Below are 23056 nucleotides of genomic sequence, written 5' to 3'. Positions count from 1 at the left end.
CTGGTTATGGGGCTTAAATGACTCAGTGAACTGGTTATGGGCTTAAATGACTCAGTGAACTGGTTGGGGCAAATGACTCAGTGAACTGGTTATGGGGCTAAATGACTCAGTGAACTGGTTATGGGGTTAAATGATTCAGTGAACTGTTATGGCTTAAATGACTCAGTGAACTGGTTATGGCTTAAATGATTCAGTGAACTGGTTATGGTGGGGTTAAATGATTCAGTGAACTGGTTATGGGGAAATGATTCAGTGAACTGGTTATGGGCTTAAATGACTCAGTGAACTATAGGCTAAATGACTCAGTGAACTGGTAGGGCTTAAATGACTCAGTGAACTGGTTAAGGGGCTTAAAGACTCAGTGAACTGGTTGTGGGCTAAATGACTCAGTGAACATGTTATATGAGGTATAGAGGCTCAGTGAACATGTTATATGAGGTATAGAGGCTCAGTGAACAGGTTATATGAGGTATAGAGGCTCAGTGAACATGTTATATGAGGTATAGAGGCTCAGTGAACATGTTATATGAGGTATAGAGGCTCAGTGAACATGTTATATGTGGTATAGAGGCTCAGTGAACATGTTATATGGAGGTATAGGGTTTCAGTGAACATGTTATATGAGGTATAGAGGCTCAGTGAATATGTTATATATGGTATAGAGGCTCAGTGAACAGGTTATATGAGGTATAGAGGCTCAGTGAACATAAGAGGTATAGAGGCTCAGTGAACATGTTATATGAGGTATAGAGGCTCAGTGAACATGTTATATGAGGTATAGAGGCTCAGTGAACAGGTTATATGAGGTATAGAGGCTCAGTGAACATGTTATATGAGGTATAGAGGCTCAGTGAACATGTTATATGTGGTATAGAGGCTCAGTGAACAGTTATATGTGGAGGCTTGAACAGGTTATATGAAGTATAGAGGCTCAGTGAACAGGTAGTGAGGTATAGAGGCTCAGTGAACATGTTATATGAGGTATAGAGGCTCAGTGAACAGGTTTATATGAGGTATGGAGGCTCAGTGAACATGTTATATGAGGTATAGAGGCTCAGTGAACAGGTTATATGAGGTATAGAGGCTCAGTGAACAGGTTATATGAGGTATAGAGGCTCAGGAACAGGTTATATGTGGTATAGAGGCTCAGTGAACATGTTATATGAGGTAGAGGCTCAGTGAACAGGTATGAGGTAGAGGCTCAGTGAACAGGTTATATGAGGTATAGAGGCTCAGTGAACAGGTTATGTATAGAGGCTCAGTGAACATGTTATATGAGGTATAGAGGCTCAGTGAACAGGTTATATGAGGTATAGAGGCTCAGTGAACAGGTAGGAGGTATAGAGGCTCAGTGAACAGGTTATATGTGTGTTAGAGGCTCAGTGAACATGTTATAAGGAGGTATAGAGGCTCAGTGAACAGGTTATATGAGGTATAGAGGCTCAGTGAACAGGTTATATGGAGGTATAGAGGCTCAGTGAACATAAGATAATGAGGTATAGAGGCTCAGTGAACATGTTATATGAGGTATAGAGGCTCAGTGAACATGTTATATAGTGTTTAAATGTCTAGCTATATCTGTTATCTGAGTTAGCTTAGGTTAGTTAGGTTAGAAAATCTGTATGGTGGTTCAGGTGATTTTCTAGTTGTTGAGAGTGATGTAAGTCTTAACACACACACACACACAAACACACACACACACACACACACACACACACACACACACACACACACACACACACACACACACACACACACACACACACACACACACACACACACACTTATATAGCTGCAATGGACCTCTCTCTCTCGCGCTTATATTTTCAGTAAACACATCTGCATAATTGACCATCAAGACTTGCACCAGTCCAGTTAATTGGCACTTTTAATTGACGTTAATGTCTCTGTTTTGATTTTGAATTTCGCGCTTATTGACCCACGGAAGCCGCCATTTGACGCATCTTCACTCGGGATGTTTACTGTCACCTCATTTGTTTGGGTTTGTAGACGCTAATACTCACACCCGAATCCAAACCCGAACCCGAACCCAAATCCAAACCCGAACCCGAATCCGATCCCGAACCTGAGGCCACAATCTAAAATTAACTTAAACTAACCTTCTCTACCCAATCTTTCAGCATAACTTAACCTAACCAAATCTAACCATATTGTACCTCTAGCTTAACTTAACCTAATATAACCTAACCTTCACCTAAGCTAATGTAACTTAACCTAATGTTATTGTATCTCTTACCTAACCTAACCTAACCTAACCTCAAAGTTTTATGAGAATTCGATGCCAGGTTCGGCCTAGTTGTTTTCTGTAGTTTGGTTCCGTTTTCTAGGTCAAAGTCGGTGGCGTTGTGTCGTTAGGTGTGACTCCAGTGTTTGTTATTTATTTATGTTATTTATGTGGTGGTTGGGGGGAGGGTTATTTAATGTGGCAGTCATGTTGCTTTTAGTTTCGGCGCAATTGATGTCAGTTCTCGGTTTGGGTTTAGGCTGTAATGTAGGTGTGTAAATGTGTTAGTGGCTGGGATGTTAATATGTAAGTAGAATGGTTTTTTTTACGGTGTGTGTGTGTGTGTGTGCGTGTGTGTGTGCGTGTGTGTGTGTGTAATATATAACACCTGTGGTAGATTTGTGTAGATGTTTATAAATATGTCAGGTGAGTATAATGGTATATCAGACTGGTATATATTTAATAAAGGACTACAGCGTAAGGAAATAGGTAACGTGAAAATATATAAGGATATAATTATTATTTTTATTATTATTATTATTATTATTATTATTATTATTATTATTATTATTATTATTATTATTATTATTTTTATTATTATTATTATTATTATTATTATTATTATTATTATTTTTATTATTATTATTATTATTATTATTATTATTATTATTGTTATTACAGAGAGTTGGGTAGGTGTCTTATAATAGTACTGCTCACTCTTATGTTGATAATTGAATTAAATCAGACTACTGATGAAAATTATTATGATGTGGTAAATATTTTTTCATGGTTAGTTGATCTAAGATTTTGTATTTAATAAGTGTTTTGATAGAGAACTTTATTGCAGTAATACACACACACACACACACACAACACACACACACACACACACACACACACACACACACATTTACTTGAAGGACAGGTGTAGGAGCCCCCTTTGATAAAATACAACTAACCCAGTCTCTATTTCTCCACAGGTGAGTAACGGACCGAGCCGTCTAGAGCAACAGTGTGGTGGGTAAGTTTGATACATTGGTCTCAGCTCTGTGTACACACCCGTGAATCACCCTGTATATACCAGTGTCATGTATCACTGGCCACGATTGTTTGGTTGCTCTCTCTCTTGTTGCTGTATGAGGACTGGTGCTGTTAAGTGATGCTGTTTGGTGCTCCTTGAAGAATGATGATGTCTTGGTGTCCTCTCTGTGCTACTTGATAATGGTATTTGTTGCTACTTTGGTTACTGATAATTTACCGATATTTAATACTTTTTTGCTACTTTTTGTGGTGGTAGGTCTGGGGAATGTTACCTTTGTTACTATGTTGTCTTCCTTTTTTGGATGTTTTAGTTCTGAGACAGGTTTCTTTTGTTACTTAGGTGCTACTTGCTGTGGTTTAACAGAGAAGTGCTACTTTTATTATGGTTTATATGAGGCGTTATTCTTTTTCTTTTTACTTATGTTGCTGGTGTTTTGAAGAGAAATGTTACTTTCGGATGTGGTTTAAGTTTAACTGAAAAGTGCTACTTACTGTGTTGTAACGGATAAGTGCTACTTTTCTTTCTGTGATGTAAAGGAGAATCGGGAGTGCTACTTTTTTACGAAGGTATAACTAAGAAATGCTACTTTTCTTGTGTGAGAAATGCTACTGTTTTACGTAGGTGTAACTAAGAAATGCTACTTTTCTTGTTGTGGTGTAAGTGAGAAATGCTACTTTTCTTGTTGTGACGTAAGAAGTGCTCCTTTTTTTGTTGGGGTGTAATTAAAAAATGATACTTTCGTTACTTTTCCGTGGAGGACGATGCCTGCATGTCGACAGTAACAAAGGACTCTGAATACTGTAGTTTCCTCCCACACTTTAGCTACTCAATTCGGTCATTTGTCATGCTGAGTGTAGTGCTAAGGACAGCTGCGTCGTTATCATCATCATCATCATCATCATTTTAAGCTCTTAATGGTAGCAGTTTTTGACTAGCCAATTACTGCCATCATTATCATTGCTAAAATCATTGTTAGTAACGTCGTATTGAATATCATCATCATCATCATCATCATCATCATCATCATCATCATCATCATCAATAACATATTGACCAACCTGTCTCATCACCACTACCACCATCATTACCACCACAATCCTTCACTATCACTGCTACCACCACTACTACTATCATTAATCAACGGTACTACCTCTATCATTGTCACCACCACCAACGGCAACACCAACGGCAACACCACGACTACAACTGGACGAATTTTACAAGTGTGATCTAAAACGTATGAGAAAGAGAGAGAGAGAGAGAGAGAGAGAGAGAGAGAGAGAGAGAGAGACTGACTATTGTAAGTACAAAATTATCACGAAAGCAAATTATTTTTCCCACACGCACCAGTCACGCGCCAGGAACTATATATAGAATAATGTGATTCTTTTGCCCGGTTAGCATTTGTGATTCCATTTTATTTTTATTTTGTATCTGGTAATCATAAATTCACTATGAAATTTAATTAGAACCTTTCACCTGTGTCTTGATTTCGTTTGGAACTTGAATTTTGATAATATTTTCATGTGTGGATTTTGGTATTTTCATGTGTGGATTTGGGTTGTATTTTCATGTGTGGATTTTGGTATTTTCATGTGTGGATTTGGGTTGTATTTTCATGTGTGGATTTTGGTATTTTCATGTGTGGATTTTGGTAGTATTTTCATGTGTGGATTTGGGTATTTTCATATGTGGATTTGGGTAGTATTTTCATGTGTGGATTTTGGTATTTTCATGTGTGGATTTGGGTACTATAATCCTATACACATTTTGATCTCGTAATAAATATATATAGTGTTTTGTGATTTATATATTCATGTTTATTAATAATTTTTATGATAAACACTTACGTCGATTATAAACCAATTTCTCAATGAATGTTTATTTGAAACTTGAATCATACACTTTGATAATCAACTCATGTATGTCATTCAGCATTAATACATCATTAATACACGTTTCTTAATCTAGATACTAATACGTGTATAGATTTCACCTTGAACATATAATGACCTTTGAATTATGATTTGAACATATTTCCTGTTAAGATATTCACTTGAACAGCTGACACATGTAATATTAATCATATTTTGTGTTCAATGGTCGTATTGCATGTAGGAAGTGTGTTAGAAAGACTATATCATATTAGGGTTGGTAGAGTGAGGGGTGGTGGGTGTTCGGTGGTGTTGGATCGGCGCGGCGGCAGTGGTTCCCAGAATGCTAAATGTAACGCCCCGTTGAATAAAACACTGGACTAGCCTTCCTCCTTAATAGTTTTGTATCATGCGAGGATGTGTTATTTAGTGAGCGAGTCTCTCACGCCAAAAACAAAGGAGTTGATATTTTCAGGAAACTCACAAACCACAATTCTGCCTTTTAAGTAGCGCATGAATAAACATAATTTTTTTTTTTTGAAGGGGTTCATGCTGGGGGGGGGGTACAGTGTTGCCTCTGTTGCCAACCTGGAAATATGATGTGTTTTTTTTTGTGGATATATACGTATTGGATAGTGGTTGGATATTTAATGGATAGAGGATGGTTAGGTGTGGATATTGGTGGATATTTAGTGCTTAGAGGATGTGGACATTGGTGGATATTTAAGACGTAAAAAGGATGAGTATTTGTGGGTATGTGGATGATAGTGGCTGGATATACAGTAGGTGGATCAAAAGAGGATATTTGGTGGATATATACGCATAGGATAGGGGTTGGATATTGTGGATCTTTCGTGGATAGGAGTTGCATATTTTGCATCATATTTCGATTCTTTCTCCGTGCTTATCCTTTCTACCATATCCTCTATCCTCACTCTATCCTCACTCTATCCTCTCTCTATCCTCACTCTATCCTCACTCTATCCTCCTCCCCAACTTTTATTCGATACTTCACGTCTGCAAAATTTGATTCCAATCTTTCTTTCTCTCTTTGTTTCCGACCTTCCCTTTCTCCCCCCCCCTTCCTATTCTCTGTATTATCTGCGACCCTCCCTTCTCCCTTTCGTTAGTCCTTTATTCCCCCCTTTCTTCCTCTCCCTTAACTTTTCTTAACTTGGTTTCGTTTTCCTTCCCGCCTCCCTTTTTTTATTCTATATTCTCATTCTCTCCCTTTCCTTCCCTTTATCTCCCTTTCCTTCTCTTTCCTAAGCTTAGTCTTCTATCCCCCTTTTACCCTTGTTTCCTCTTAGCTAAATCCCATGTGCCGCCCTCCTCCTTCTCCTCCTCCTCTGTATTCTTAACTTCCTTATCCTATCGTCTTCCCTTCTCATCTCTTCCTCCCTATCTCATCCTCCCATTTGCTTTCCTCCTCCTCTCTCATTCCTCTCTCCATCCCCCTATTCCTCCCTCACCCTCCCTGTTCCTCCGTTCAAACTCTCCTCCACCCTCCCCACTCTCCCACTCTCCATAAGGTCGTTCTGAACTATATATGTTTGGCAGGTGTGTGTGTGTGTGTGTGTGTGTGTGTGTGTGTGTGTGTGTGTGTGTGTATGTGTGTGTGTGTGTGTGTGTGTGTGTGTGTAGGTGCACGATGACGCTTCCTCAAAAAATACGATTTGTTTTATTTGTCGGAAAATGTCGGTGTTTTTGTTGTGTCTTTGCGGTGTACGTTAATGTCGGGACGGGTACATTGGTGTGATTGTTGATGACCGTTGATGCTGTGGTTGTTGTTGTTGTATTTTGAGAGTGGAGGGGGGGGGGTTACTGCAGTGTTGGTGACAGCTGTTGCTAATGTTGTTGTTGTTGTGTTTGCGTGGAGCGTTTTAAAGGCTGGTATGACTTCACTGTTATTGTTGTGTTTGTTGCAGTTATTAGTTATTTGTTTTTGTGTTTATTCTGTGTTGTTTTTTATGTTTTTGTTGTTGTGATGGGTTTAATGTTGTTGTTATTTTGATATTTTATTCCGCGGTAAAATGCAAAAACAAAATAAAGTGATTTTATTTATGGTTTGGTTTTTCTGGTTGACGTTCATGTTTTTGCGAGTCTTTTCAATGGTCGTTTTTGTTGCTGTTGTGTTTGTTGTTAATGTGTTGTATTTTAGGGCTGTGGTGGCTGTATTGTTGTTATTATTGTTAGTGTTGGTCCATTAACCCGCTTCAGGTGGTTAGGTTGGTCTGGGTTGGGTTAGGTTGGTCTGGGTTGGGTTAGGTTGGTCTGGGTTGGGTTGGGTTAGGTTGGTCTGGGTTGGGTTAGGTTGGGTTGGGTTGAGTTGGGTTGGGTTGGGGGTCTGCTGGGCTGGGTTGGTCTGAGTTAGGGTTGTTCTGTGTTAGGTGGTCTGGGTTGGGTTAGTTGGTCTGGGTTGGGTTAGGTTGGTCTGCTGAGTCTGGGTGTTAGGTTGGTCTGGGTTGTATTGTTGGGTGAAGGTTAAGAGCTCAGTTTAGGTTAGGTTTGGTTTGGTTTGATGAGCTTGTTTAGGTAAAGTTGGAATAGGTTGCAGTAGATTTGGTTAAGTTAGCGCAGTTAGGGTTAAATTAGAGTACTGTAGTTTGGGCAGGAGGTCATTAGTGTTGTGGCTGTAGTTGACCTATTTGGGTGTATTTGATCCAGCACCAGGAAGCCCAACAGCTGAAAAAGTGAAAACAAGTCATTAAGGTGTTTATTTGAAAACAATCAACGCGCGTGTGTAATTTGCCAACTCTGTTATTTTGTTTTGTGAAGAGAATAGTGATGGTAGACACATGCGGGCCACTAATGTTGATAATAATGATAATATTAGTAGTAATAATAATGATGATGATGATGATGATGATAGAAATAACAATAATGATGTACTACTACTACTAATAATAATAATAACAATAATACTAATAACAATGATTACTACTAGTACTACTACGAATAATAATAATAATAATAATAATAATAATAATAATAATAATAATAATAACAATAATAATAATAATAATAATAATAATCAACCATCCCCTTTGTATTTTTTTATATCAAGTGAAAATGAAAACCAAATTTGTATCCCGATTAAAACATCTCACCTGACACAGATAATTTAGTCTCTTACCTCCGTCATTATTAAGAGGTAGTCAGAACACGAACACATGTTGTAGAATCAGACTTGTGATAACAGTTGGTTTGTATTAAAGTTGTTTATGACCAGTTGAGTTCTTATCACCAGGAACTATGTGTGAGGTGTGGTTGAATTTATAGTGCAAGGTATCATTGTAAATAGGTGGTGGTAACGCATTGTATCGTTCAGGTTCTATTACAGGTAAAATCATGGTGACGTTTTGAGCCTTGTGAAGTTGTTGGTAATTTGGTGTTTATTATTATATTATATACAGGTAGAAATATACTGTACGTACCTTCGTGATGTCCTTGAACAATGTATGCATGGACACGCTATACCGACACAGACACGTACGTACATACACACACGTACTTACACACACACAAACACAATTCCACAAAAAAATACCCTAAAAAAAAAAATTGCAGAGAACATTTGCAACACGACACATTACACATGTCAGGTTGGTGAGCGTGGCCAGTACCCAGGCCGTGTGGGATCATAGAGACTAATTGACACCTCGAGGGGCGGGCGTTACTGTGTTGTACATGACCAGGTGATGCTATGGGGGGGTGACTGATTTGGGGGTGTTAGAGGAGAGGATTGTGGGGTGGGGAGGTAATGGTCTGGGGGAAGGAGGACTGTGTGGATTTGGGGGAGGAAGGAAAGAGAATTGTGGGGGTGTGGGGAGATAATGGTCTGGGGAGAAGGAGGACTGTGTGGATTTGGGGAGGAAGGAAAGAGAATTGTGGGGGTGTGGGGCGGTAATGGTCTGGTGGGGAGAATGACTGTATGATGTAGGGAGAAAAGAGGATTGTGGGGAGAAGGGAAGGGTTGTGGGGAGGTTATAGTCTGGGGAGGAACGAGAGAGAGATTATATCAAGTGAGAATGACAAGGGAAAGGAGAGTATGGGAAGGAGGGAGAGACAAAGGAAGAGAGAGAGAGAGAGAGAGAGAGAGAGAGAGAGAGAGAGAGCATATCACACGGCAACACTCGGTCAACAAAAATCTTCTCTTTAATTCACCAATAAGTACCACCACCGCCAGACTACAACAATCGTAACAACCATCCCAACCCCACAACAACGACAATCACCACAATCCCAACCACAACAACAACAACCACTACCACCACCACAACAACAACAACCACAATCACCACCATCCCAACCACAATAACCACCACCACAATAACCACCACTACCACAACATCAACAACAACCACCACCACAATCACCACCATCCCAACCACAATAACCACCACCACCACCACAATAACCACCACCACCACAATAACCACCACTACCACAACAACAACAACAACAACCACCACCACAATCACCACCATCCCACCAGCGAGTCAGAGAGACCATCATGACAGCTAACCAAACAATCCCCATTATAATCTGTTCCCATTTAGGATTTAATTACTGTATGAACCTAACCTAACCTAACCTCGCTAGATGTTGTTATTAGGATTATCGAGTCGTCCATAGTCGTATATAGAGGACAATGCTAAACGGACCGATTACTCCTCTCATTACACTGGGACATTTTTCGTAAGGGAATTGGTCTGTTTTGGACAAGGGTTTTAATTGTTGTGGCCTGTGTGTGTGTGTGTGTGTGTGTGTGTGTGTGTGTGTGTGTGTGTGTGTGTGTGTGTGTGTGTGTGAAGGGGGTCATCTTGAGTGTGTTTAAATTCTGCTCTGGTACACGTGTTAAACTCGTAATGTCTCTCTCTCTCTCTCTCTCTCTCACACACACACATTTATTTTCCCATGTCACTTCCCTCCTTCTCACCAAGCTGTAACTCATCCAGGCCCTTCTCCTTAATTACCTTCCCCTTAGTTCACCCTCTTCCTCTGTTTCTCGTCTCACCCTTTAACCATTCCTTCATTCTTCCCTTAGTCACTCCTAACTACCTCTTCATTCTTCCTCCTTAGTTCACATTAACCACTTCTTCATTCTTCCCTCCTTAGTCACTCCTTAACTACCCCCTTTCATTCTTCCGCCTTAGTCACTCTCAATCAGCCCCCCTCCTTCCCTTCTTAGTGACCCTTAACCACTCCTCTTCCATTCTTTCCCTTTAGTCACCCTTAACCATCCCTACATCTTCCCCTTAGTCACTCCTTAACCACCTCCTTCATTCTCTTCCCTCCTTAAACACCTCCTGCAACCATCCCATTCTCCCCTTAGGTCAATTCTTAACCACTCTTTCATTCTTCACCCTTAGTTCGGTTCTTAACCACCCTTCATTCTTCTCCTTAGCCAATTCTTAACTAACACTTCTTCATTCTTCCCTTCATTTCTAACTACTCTTCATTCTTCCCCTTAGTTACCCTTAACTACCTTTCATTCTTCCCTTAGTCGGCTCCTTAACCACCCTTCATTCTTCCCCCCAGCTTATTCTTTAACTACCTTCATTCTTCCCCCTTATCAATTTTTAACCACCCTCTATTCTTCCCTCTTGAAGAATTTTAACCATCTTTCTATTTCTTCCCTTAGTCATCCTTCTTAACTGGTTTCCTTTTCGTTCTTCCCCTTAACTCCTTAACCACCCTATTCACTCTAGCGATCCATGAACCAATCTAACCACCTTCCTGCTATCCTTCACCCTCACTATCCACCTCGTTATCCATCCTCTTCCTCTTTGCTTATCCCCTTATTTATCCTTAGTTAGTCTCTCTTCCTTTATATTTCTCTCTCTCTCTCTCTCTCTCTCTTCTCTCTCTCCTCATCCAGTCTCCTCATTTCTGATCCCTCCCACCTCATTCAAGTTTCTTCCTTCCAATCCTCCTCTTTTCCTATTTCCCTTTCTTACGATCACTTTCATGTATCTTTTTTCCATTTCTTTCTCCTCATTCAATTCGTCTCCTCTCTCCATCTCTTCTCGAATTATCTCCTGCTCTCAATTTCTTCTTCTTTGGTTCTTTCTTTCTTTCTTCTGATTTCCTTCCCTAATTCATTCCTGCTTTCTTCTCTAAATCCCCACCCCCCCATTCCCTCTCTCTCCCCTTCTCCCATTCCATTTCTTCCCTCCCATCCTCCGCCTTCTCCTATCTCCTTCCTCCTCCTATCTCACTCCACCCCCCATCCTATCCTCCGCCTCTCCCATTTCCTATCCATTCTTCCCTCCTCCTGTCTCATCTCCCTCCCATCTCATCCTCCTCCCATCCCCTCCCTTGCCACCCTCGCTTTCTATCTCGCATTTATCGTCAAATGACGTTTGAATGGTCTCTTTAGTGTATCAGAACCGACAAATACTAAGGTTGATCGGGTCGGTCAAGTCGGGTCGAAGCGATTAATAGTTCCATCTTCATATGATATAAAGGTCAATGTCGGGTTGGTATTGATAGATAGATAGATAGATAGATAGATAGATAGATAGATAGATAGATAGAGTTATAGATGGATGATACTAGTCGAATTTGGGTCGAGTCGGACGGGACGGTAGGGTAAGGTAGGGAAGGTAAGGTAAGGTAAGGTAAGGTAGGGTAAGGTATGTAGGTAGGGGCGTAAGGTAGGGGTATGTAAGTAGGTAGGCAGATTGAACCTTGATGCACCCTTGTCGGGCCGGCCGGGTCGGGTCGTGTCGTGTCGGGTCACGGGTCGAGTATATGAAGGAAGAAGGTAGGGCGTCCTGAGTCTAATATAATCTGTAAGAAGTCTTATGAGATCATCAAATGGTAGTAGCCAAGAGCATCATTCTTATTCACGCTCACGTCTGCCACCAGTCACTTTATGACCAAGAGGCGGCGAAAAATTCTCTTTGTACTGGGGAATTGGGAGAGATACAGGATGATGAGGGGCAGAGGAGAGGTGGATGAGAGGGGTGGGTAGGGATGAGGAGGGAAGAGGAGAGAGGTGATGAGAGGGGTAGGGAGGAGGAGGGGAAGAGGAGAGGTGATGAGAGGGGTGGGGAGATGAGGAGAGGTGATGAGAGGGGGGGGGGAGGGTAGATGAGGAGAGGGGGTGATGAGAGGGGGTGGGTAGAGATGAGGAGGGGAAGAGGAGAGAGATGAGAGGGGTGGGGAGATGAGGAGGTGATGAGGGGTGGGGTAGATGAGAGGGGAGGAGAGGTGGATGAGAGGGTGGGAGGGGTAGATGAGAGAGGTGAGTGAGAGGGGTGGGTGATGAGGAGGGTAAGAGGAGAGGTGATGGAGATGGGTGGGTGGGTAGATGACAGGGAAGAGGAGAGGTGATGAGAGGGGTGGGGAGGGGAGATGAGGAGGGGAAGAGGAGAGGTGGACAGAGGGGTGGGGAGATGAGGAGGGGAATAGGGAGAGGTGATGAGAGGGGTGGGTAGATGAGGAGGGGAAGAGGGAGAGGTGATGAGAGGGGGTGGGTAGGCAGGAGGGAAGAGAGGGGAGAGGTGATGAGAGGGGTGGTGGTAGATGATGAGGGGAGAGAGAGGTGATGAGAGGGGTGGGCAGATGAGGAGGGAAAGAGAGAGGTAGATGAGAGGGGTGGGGAGGGTAGATGATGAGGGGAAGAGGAGAGGGGTGGGATGAGAGTGGTGGGGAGGGGATGATGAGGGGTAGAGGAGAGGTGATGAGAGGTGGGTAGAGGAGGAGGAAGAGGGAGAGGTGGAGAGGGGTGGGGAGGGATAGATGAAGAGGGAGAGGGGTGGGGTAGATGAGGAGGGGAAGAGGGAGAGGGATGAGAGAGGGGGGTAGATGAGGAGAGGTGATGAGGGGTGGGGTAGATGGAGAGGGGAAGAGGAGAGGTGATGAGAGGGTGGGGGAGGGTGGGGATGATGAGGGAAGAGGAGAGGTGATGAGAGGGTGGGGAGGGTAGGGAGGATGAGGGGAAGAGGAGAGAGGTGACAGAGGGGTGGGGTAGAGGAGGAGGGGAAGAGGAGAGGTGATGAGAGGGGGAGGGGGATGATGAGGGGAAGAGGAGAGGTGACAGAGGGGTGGGTAGATGAGAGGGGGAGGAGAGGTGATGAGAGGGGTGGGGGATAGTGAGGGGAAGAGGAGAGGTGATGAGAGGGGGTAGATAGGTGAGGGGAAGAGGAGAGGTGATGAGAGGGGGTGGGGGGAGGGTGGATGAAGGGGAAGAGAGAGGTAATGAGAGGGGTGGGGAGGGTAGATGAAGAGGGAAGAGGAGAGGTGATGAGAGGGGTGGGTAGGGGATGAGGAGGGAAGAGGAGAGGATGAGAGGGTGGGGAGGGTAGATGGGAGGAGGGGAAGAGGAGAGGTGGAGGAGAGGGTGGGTAGATGAGAGAGGATGGAGAGGGAAGGGGTAGATGAGGAGAGGGGAAGAGGAGAGGTGGAGTGAGGGGTGGGGTGACAGGAGGGAGAGGTGGGAGGAGAGGGGTGAGTAGATGAGAGGGGAAGAGGAGAGAGAGGGGTGGGTAGATGAGAGGGGAAAAGAGGAGAGGTGATGAGAGGGGTGGGGGAGGGCATGATGGGGTAGAGGAGAGGGATGAGAGGAAAGATAAAGAAGGGAGGAAGGAGGAGAGGTGGTGAGGGGAGGTAGATGAAGAGGGAAGAGGAAGAGGGGTGGGAAGGGTAGATGAAGAGGGAAAGAGGAGAGGCGATGAGAGTGGAGGGTAAATGTTGAGGGGAAGTGAGGGAGTAGTCGAGGGAAGATGGTGATGAGAGGGGAGAGGGACGATGATGAAGCGAGGAAAGGGAAGGGAAATAATGAGAAGGGTAGAGGGTAAATGGTGAGAGGAAGAGGAGACACAGTAGAGGGAAGAGAGAAGGATGATAGGGTAGGTGGTGAAGGGAGAGGAAAGAAAGAACAGATAATAAGGGGGAAACGGAGAGGGAATGAAGGAGGAGAAAGAGAGAGAGAGAGAGAGAGAGAGAGAGAGAAGGGGAGGATAGATATTAGGGTAAGAACGAAAATAGGGGTGAGAGGCAGAGAGAGAGGGAGATAATAAGGATAGGAGAGGAAAGGAGTCGGGAGAAGAGAGAAAGGGATGATAAAAGGAAAGGGAGAGAAATGACGGATAATTATAGGGAGATTGAGAGAAGCAGCATAAGGAGGGAGGCTAAGGGAGAGAGAGAGAGAGAGAGAGAGAAATGGGGATGAAGATAAGAATAAAGGAGGGAAAGATAGAAAAGAGAAGATTAGAGAAAGGGAGATGAAAAAAAAATAGAATGAAAGAGGAATTAAAGAAAGGGTGATGGAAATGGTGGTATATATACATAAATATAATAAACAAATAATGAATAAAACATGTACAGAGAAAATGGGATAAATAAGGTGATATACAGAAAGGTAATTAAAAGAGAAAGAATAAATTAACGTACAGGAAGATAATTAAAGAAATGTGGGGGAAAATGAAGAAAATATGGGAGAATAAAGATGGTGTTACAGAAAATGAAGAAAATGGGGTGAAAAAAGTGATATACCTATATATTTTTAATTAGCCAAAGAGGAACCACCGAAAGTTTGCACGTTGTTGTAGATCAGGATTCACGTAGTTTTTGCATGTAGAATTTTTGTCTCGTAGTTAAGGTAGAGTCACTGGGTAGTTTTGATGCCATTTTGGTTGTTATTGTATAGTTTTAACTTGGAGTCATAAAACAGACGATAGCTACAATATTTACATGTTTAGTGAGGTGTGGTAGAAGTTATCGTAGGAAGCTTTGAGATGATGTGAGGTGGAACAGTTATCGTAGGAAGCTTTGAGATGACGTGGGATAGAACAGTTATCGTAGGAAGCTTTGAGATGACGTGGGATAGAACAGTTATCGTAGGAAGCTTTGAGATGACGTGGGATAGAACAGTTATCGTAGGAAGCTTTGAGATGACGTGGGATAGAGCAGTTATCGTAGGAAGCTTTGAGATGACGTGGGATAGAACAGTTATCGTAGGAAGCTTTGAGATGACGTGAGATAGAACAGTTATCGTAGGAAGCTTTGAGATGACGTGGGATAGAACAGTTATCGGTGCTTCTGAGATGATGATGAACAGTTATCGAGAGATGACGTGATAGAACAATATCGTAGGAAGCTTTGAGATGATGTGAACAGTTATCGTAAAGCTTTGAGATGACGGAGATAGAACAGTTATCGGAGGAAGCTTTGAGATGACGGATAGAACAGTTATCGCAGGAAGCTAGATGACGAGAACAGTTATCGTAGGAAGCTTTGAGATGACGTGGGATAGAACAGTTATCGTAGGAAGCTTTGAGATGACGTGGGATAGAGCAGTTATCGTAGGAAGCTTTGAGATGACGTGGGATAGAACAGTTATCGTAGGAAGCTTTGAGATGACGTGGGATAGAACAGTTATCGTAGGAAGCTTTGAGATGACGTGGGATAGAACAGTTATCGTAGGAAGCTTTGAGAAAATTTACTCCACGATGATATTTTCTTACTTAAGAGGTGTTAAGACGGAGACTTTATATTTAAGGTAGAGTCTCAGTACATTTTCGCGGCCATCTTTATACGATATTCTAATACTGTATACAGACAACTAACCATTTAACCACATCTTGCATCCCAAATGACGAGGGAAAATTTAACTTACGAACTCGGGGAGAATCAGGAAACCTCCCCAGAATTTTCCCAAAACCTGGAAATCGGGGAAGGGAGAGTGGCAGAAATTGACTTAATGAATGTTTTTTCTACGTGAGAAGGAAAATACGGCATGATGAATAGATGGCAGGATTATGAATATGTGCATAATTGGATCTGGTCTCTGGGGAGGGTGGAGGAAGGCGGGGAGACTGGGGGGAGGAAGGGGGAGGTATGGAGGAAGGCGGGGAGAATGAGGGGAGGAAGGGAGAGGGAGGAAGGCGGGAGAAATGAGGGGAGGAAGGAGGAGGTATGGGGATGACGGGGAGAATGAAGGAGGAAGGAGGAGGCATGGAAGAAGGCGGGGGAGAATGAGAGGTGATGAGGATATGGAGGATGACTGAGAGAATGAGGGGGGAGGGTGGGAGAGAGGAGGAAGAGAAAGAATAATAATAAAGGGTGCTAAAGAGACGCAATGATAAGGAAAGGGAGAGAGGAGGAGGAGGAGAAGGAACAAGAATAAAAGGGCGTTAAAGAGATTCAATAACAAGGAGAAAGACGCAAGAGGAAGAGGAGTAGAAGAAGCGAGAGAGAAGAAGAACAAGGGGAGAAGAAAATGACAATAACGACGAAAGAAGATAAAGACGAATAATAACAAAGAAATAAATATAAACAACGATTCGATTTTAAACCCAGGTGACACAACACAACATCTTCGTCATCCTGGGAGAAAAAATAACACCTGTTTATCAAGGTCAAATTCTACCTTGTGTAAGAGTATCAAGGGTTAGGGTTAACACACCTTATTGATGACCTCTTTCGGGAAGGTCTTTATAAAGTCTTTGTTTTGATTCCTCGTGACGAAGCTAAGTAACCCCCCCCCCCCCTGTATACTCAAACATGCTTAGCTTATTTTGGTCTCTGGAAGGGATTGAATATACGAATATATTCAATTTTTGTCGCTGGGAGGAAAATTATACACCGATATATCTTATTTTTTTTTTCTCTGGAAGGAAGTGAATATACCAGTATACTATAATTATTTCTTGTATATACATCAATCGAGTATATATTTACCACGAGAATCAAAAGATATATCAAGAACTATATAAGGTGAAGACAAGGCAGGCGCAGGTGGAAATTGAATATATATAACTGGTATATATAAAAAAAGTATAGCGTAATGGATATATTTTTGTGTTAGGGACGGAAGGGCAGAAGGGCCGGTGTGAAGAAAATGCCGAGAATATCTGCATATGGAAAGTAACGAGAGGGGGAGAGAGAGAAGGAGAGAGAGGAGAAAAAGAGAGGAAGGAATTAGAGGGAGGAGGAGGTAAGAGGAAGATAGATGAGAGAGAGAGAGAGAGAGAGAGAGAGAGGACGAAGACAAGGAAAGGGATGGGAGGGAATGAAAAATGAACAGGAGAGATAGATAAAAGCAGGAAACAAGATAAGAGAAGAGTGAGAGATAGAGAAGAGTAGAGAACAGTAGAACTAAAGAAGAGAAGAGGGAGGCAGTAAAGATATAGGGGAGAAGAAGAGAACACGAAAAAAGGAGGAGAATATAAAACAGAGAGAGAGAGAGAGAGAGAGAGAGAGAGAGAGAGAGAGAGAGAGAGATACAATGAGGGGTTGTAATCACCAGGGATCGGAAAGGATCCCGGATTCGCATCGTTAATTTTTAGATGGAAGCTGAGAAAGTGAGGGAGACGGGAATGACTGGGAGGAGACGTAGATGAGGATTACTGGCCAGGAGAGTGAAGGTGGGGGATAATGAAGGGAGAATAGGAAGATAGTGATGGACATAGTTATAATAATGATGGTGTTGGTGATAGTAGTAATAGTAATAATAACGATAATAATAGTAACATCAGTAATCATAATAATAATCATAATAATAATAACCGATATTGATAATAATAATATTACAATAAATAGTGGTAATAATCATGGTAGGTTATTACTCTTGATGATACTATTACTACTACTGCTACTAATTATTATTATTATTATTATTATTATTATTATTATTATTATTATTATTATTATTATTATTATTATTATTATTATTATTATTATTATTATTATTATTGTTGTTGTTGTTGTTGTTGTTGTAGTCACCTTAATATTAATAATGTATCAAGAAAAATGTGATAGGTGAAGAGTAAAGCCTTATAAATATCATATAGTTGGCAGGGCTGAGGAGGATAAGTTACACAAAGAGTTAAAAAGAAACTCTTAATTGCCTTTGGAACAGAAGGATCGTAATCTTAATTGTCGTGGAAGCAGAGGAAGTAGAGGCAGTTAGTGCCACGAGTGCCGTCAGGGAGGTGACGTTGACAATGATGGAGGTGTTGGGGAGTGCCATGGGCGGGTGTTAAGGGCAGTGCCAAGGAGTGGGTTAGGGGAGTGTCAGTGGAGTTTAGGAAGTGACAAGTGGTGTTTAAGGCAGTGCCAAGGAGTGGGTTAGGGGGTATCAGGGAGTGTCGGAGTGGTATTAGAGAGTGGGTTAGGAGTGAGGGAGTGTCGGAGTGGTATTAGGGAGTGGGTTAGGGGGTATCAGGGAGTGTCGGAGTGGTATTAGGGAGTGGGTTAGGGGGTATCAGGGAGTGTCTTGGAGGGTACTTAGGATGCTAGCGGGTGTCAGGGGTGTTAGGGAGTATGTTAAGGGGGTATCAGGGGGTGTCAGGGAGCACTAAGGGATATTAGGTAGTAGTAGTGGGCGTCAAGGGAGGTGCCGGTGGGTGGTAGAGGATGCCAGCATGTGTTATGGCGTAAATAGGAGGCAGTGGTAAAGGAGCAGTATGAGGCGTGAAAGCAGATGGTTAGATGAAGACACTGATGAAGGAGGGAGTGTGAAGTATGACAATGAAAAGAAAGGAGCAAGGAACACTGAGAGATACAATGAAAAGAAGCAAGGAACACTGAGAGATAGAATGAGAAGAAACAAGGAACACTGAGAGATAGAATGAAAAGAAGCAAGGAATACTGAGAGATAGAATGAGAAGAAGCAAGGAACACTGAGAGATACAATGAGAAGAAGCAAGGAACACTGAGAGATAGAATGAGAAGAAGCAAGGAACACTGAGAGATAGAATGAGAAGAAGCAAGGAACACAGAGATAGAACGAGAAGAAGCAAGGAACACTGAGAGATAGAATGAGAAGAAGCAAGGAACACTGAGAGATACAATGAGAAGAAGCAAGGAACACTGAGAGATAGAATGAGAAGAAGCAAGGAACACTGAGAGATAGAATGAGAAGAAGCAAGGAACACTAAAAGATAGAATGAGAAGCAAGGAACACTGAGAGATACAATGAGAAGAAGCAAGGAACACTGAGAGATAGAATGAGAAGAAGCAAGGAACACTGAGAGATAGAATGAGAAGAAGCAAGGAACACTGATAAAGAGAGAATGAAAACAAAGGAGCAGAGAACACTAATAAAGATAGAATAAAAAGAAAGAGGCAAGGATCACTGATAAAGATAGAACAGTAAGAAATTTTAAGAGAAGATAGTAAGAAGGAGGAGGAATGAAGAGGTATAGAGATAATGGAGAATGAAAATGAAAGAACGGTAGGAAGAAGAAACACTGAAAGGATAGAAGAAGGAGCTAGAGCCACACAGTAAATGGAGGAAACAAAAAAACGGGAAGAATGGAGAATAAGAACAAAATGGTGGAGGAAAAAGAAGATATAAAGAAGAATGAAGAAGAATTACACTAGAAGGAAGAAAAAACAGAGAGAGGAAGTAACGTGGATTGCTAAAGAAGAGAGTACAAAGAGGAGAGATAATAAAAGATAGAATAGAGAGAAATGTGGATGAGGACCAAAAAAATCAAAAGTAATGTGGAGACAAAAATTCATGATAAGGATGGAAACAGACAGAAGAAGACAATAAATAAGGGTGAATTGTGTGAAGTGAGACAGCAAATTGATATAAACAGTAGACGCAGAAGACAGTGAATAAAGAAGAACGCGAAAACAAAACATTAGAATGACAAGATACTGATAAAGACGAGACTAGTGTGAAGTATGAACAAGGCAGCGGTTGAAAGAGAAGACAGTGAGAAAGACGGCGTAGTGTGAAGTGTGAGTGAAATATGGGAGAAAGAGAGAGAGTGAGAGAAGGGGAAAAAAAAGTAACACAGGAAGTATGGTTGAGACAGATGGCAGCTCGAACACTCGGTTTGCCAGCGAGTGTCAACGTAATGGAGGAGGGGAGGCAGGGGGCCACTCCGTCACCCAAACTCCTCGTTGGTGAAGCGAAGACCTCCAGTCAGTGTGTTTATTGTGTAATGTCACAGCCAAGAAGTGTTTACAAATGTAGATACACTTTTTGGTGGAGTTTATTCGAAGGTATCAGTGCAGGAAGTGTAGTTTATTTTGAAATAATAGAATAAGTTTAGTTTATTTTGAATAATTTGGGATAAAACATCTTTAGGTGTAGTTTATTCAGATATAGTGTAGTAAATATACAGATTTAGGTGTGGTTCATTGAAATATATATCGGTACAAGTGTAGATTTAAGAGTACATTTGTGTTGTATTTTCGTCTGATATATCACAGCAAATAGGAGTTCGTGTTTAATCTCTTCAGAAATATTGTTAAGCATCTGATTTAGTTAAGGTCTCACAGAAACAGTATCATAATTGTTGTGTGTGAAGTTAGATATGAAGAGAAATGTATCACAAGACTGCAGCCAACATTCGATATAAAAACTAGTGATTTGCGCCTCTGGCCAAGACTTAATGTTCTCAACTGCGAGCCGTAAAGTGCACACAGCGGTGATGGGTGTAGAGACAGAGATTAAAAAGGACCCTCCCTGAATAATAGAATTCTCACCAGTTCGATTCAGACTCCTAGTTCTCAGTGATTCTTAAGACGTTAATGTTTCCCCTACTTGCTGATGTGAAAATTCTCAAATTCTTACGAGATATGTACGTTTAATTCTTCACCAGAACTGAGGTGAAAATTCTCACATTCTTGAAAATTCGTACGTTAGTTCTTCTCTTGAGCTGGTGATGTGGAAGTCCCTCTAACTGACTCACCACAGTTATGACGCCGGGATTGAGGCCAGGAAGGCGTCGAAGACTCCGTGAGATGGCTGTGCTTGGGAGTTATGAGAAATTCGAGGAGAAAGAGAGAGATAGAGAGAGAGCGTAGTAAGATATATTCATGTTTTGATTCTTGATCTTCTTCCTCCCCGACTTGGCGTGTATCAAAGCATTCTGGAAAATGGACTGGTAATCTACGTGTGAGTTATTCCTTTAACGACTCCGACAAAGCTCGTACAATGGGGAACGCGTTAAGATTTTTGAGTTCACTGATGTTGAAATGCGAAATTACGCGGCAAATTTGAATCACGGCGGAGGCGAGCGCTGATTGGCCGAGTTAAATGTGGCGGGAAATTTAAATGAGCGCGTATGAATGCTGTCATCACACCGGATCAGATCATTTGCACGGTTGCCAAGTTTCTTTCTCTTTCACTGATTCTTGGCACCATTTGTCATTTTAACGTTGCATGATGACATTATTCTCGGCGGACTTGGAGCAACGGGAGACTCATGACATTGATTTTGCATGACTGTAGCGCGCCATGCCTTGAAACCCAGCCGAGGGTGTTGCTGCGTACACCGACAAAAACCCGCGAGATGGCTTACCCATTCTGTCTGAGCGACCTCCCTTCACACACACACACACACACACACAGTGGTCTAGATTCATCGTGTTGCTACATTTAGTTTAGTGTGGCTGGTGGGCAGTTTTATCTGTGAACAAGACAGTTAATGTGGACGACTTGTTCTAATTTGGCACATTCAACATTCTCTGTCTAAATGTTGATACAATAAATATCGTGGGTGTAGGTAGAGACTATATCAGTGTAGCCATATTGGTGTAGAAGTAAGATGATATAGAAGTGATATAATGTTGATATCGAAAGGTTTCTATAAGTGTATGGAAATAAAGTATATATTCAAATTATATATATATAAGGATATTGATATATTGAACCAGTCGGCGTCTTATAAGTGCGTATACAAAATATAAGGAACTTAATGTTAAAACCAAACCTAATTGTTGAACAGAGAACAAAAAAAAAACCTTAGTCATGAACAAAGAACAAAACAAGACCTCAGTGATGAACAAAGAACAAAACTGAACCTTATTGATGTACAGCGAACATAACAAAACCTTAACGATGAACAGAGAACAAAACTGAACCTTATTGGTGTTCAAGAGAAAACCAAACTTACTGATAAATAGAGAACGAAACCAAACTTGATGTAGGTGTTGAAGGCACAGAGTGAGAGCATTGGTGCTTAATAGAGCGCCTTCTAGGGCTCACGGGTATATAGTGGAGCATACTGGTATAAGAGCAGAGCATAGTGTAGAGCATGATGGTGTAAGAGCAGAGCATGGTGGTGTAAGAGCAGAGCATGATGGTGTAAGAGAAGAGCATGATGGTGTAAGAGCAGAGCATGATGGTGTAAGAGCAGAGCATGATGGTGTAAGAGCAGAGCATGATGGTGTTAGAGCAGAGCATGATGGTATAAGAGCAGAGCATGATGGTATAAGAGCAGAGCATGATGGTGTTAGAGAAGAGCACGATGGTGTAAGAGCAGAGCATGATGGTGTAAGAGCAGAGCATGATGGTGTTAGAGAAGAGCATACTGGTGTAAGAGAAGAGCATAAAAGAGCATAATGGTGTGTCCCGGGGAGCGTTCTGTCGTATTTGCTGCTCCATAAAGTCTTGTATTCATTTCTTGTACGGCGGTGGCTCCCGCCCTCCACCGCTCTGCCTTCCGCGATGTCTTTCAGCTCTGCTTCTGCTGTTCGTCTTGTTACACGTCGCGAATGTGTCTGCTATACGTGCTGTACCTCCTGCGATGCGTGTGTACTGTCCGTTCTTATTTTTTTTATTTATCTTTTGTATTTGTTTGGTCTCCCTTGCTATGCGTCATCGCTGTCGTCCGCTGCTATGCGTCTTAGTTCTCTTCGCTCTGCCATGTATCACCATTTTGTTTTGTTGCTATACATCTTGCTATGTTTGTTTTGTGTGACTGCTCTATTCTACTGCTATATATCTTGTTACTTGACTCTACTGGTTGCTATACTTTTTTCTGTCTGCGATTGTTTCTGCTATACGTCATATTTCTCTTCCGACTCTGCGTCTCTGCTTTGCCTCAGTTTGTTTTTTTCTTTTGCTATACTTTCCCGCTGTCTCCCATGCTATGCACTCTGTTTGCACATCTCAATCAATATTTCGGCTTTGCTTCG

The 23056-nt window shown here is 42.0% G+C and overlaps 1 protein-coding gene across 1 annotated transcript in view; it reads left to right on the top strand.

Moving 5' to 3' along the window:
• The window catches only part of LOC121856324, a 66508-nt gene extending 44027 nt beyond the window's left edge, over positions 1-22481 (top strand). Inside the window, exon 2 of the mRNA XM_042351802.1 lies at positions 22082-22481. Coding sequence (XP_042207736.1) covers positions 22082-22481 — 400 coding nt within the window. The remainder of the gene's footprint in view (positions 1-22081) is intronic.
• Positions 22482-23056: the final 575 nt, after the last annotated feature.

This window comes from Homarus americanus, unplaced genomic scaffold (assembly GCF_018991925.1).
Source record: "Homarus americanus isolate GMGI-L3 unplaced genomic scaffold, GMGI_Hamer_2.0 scaffold48220, whole genome shotgun sequence".
Classification (NCBI taxonomy): domain Eukaryota; kingdom Metazoa; phylum Arthropoda; class Malacostraca; order Decapoda; family Nephropidae; genus Homarus; species Homarus americanus.
Note: the sequence above shows the minus strand (reverse complement) of the source record. Positions and strands in the feature narration are given on the sequence as shown.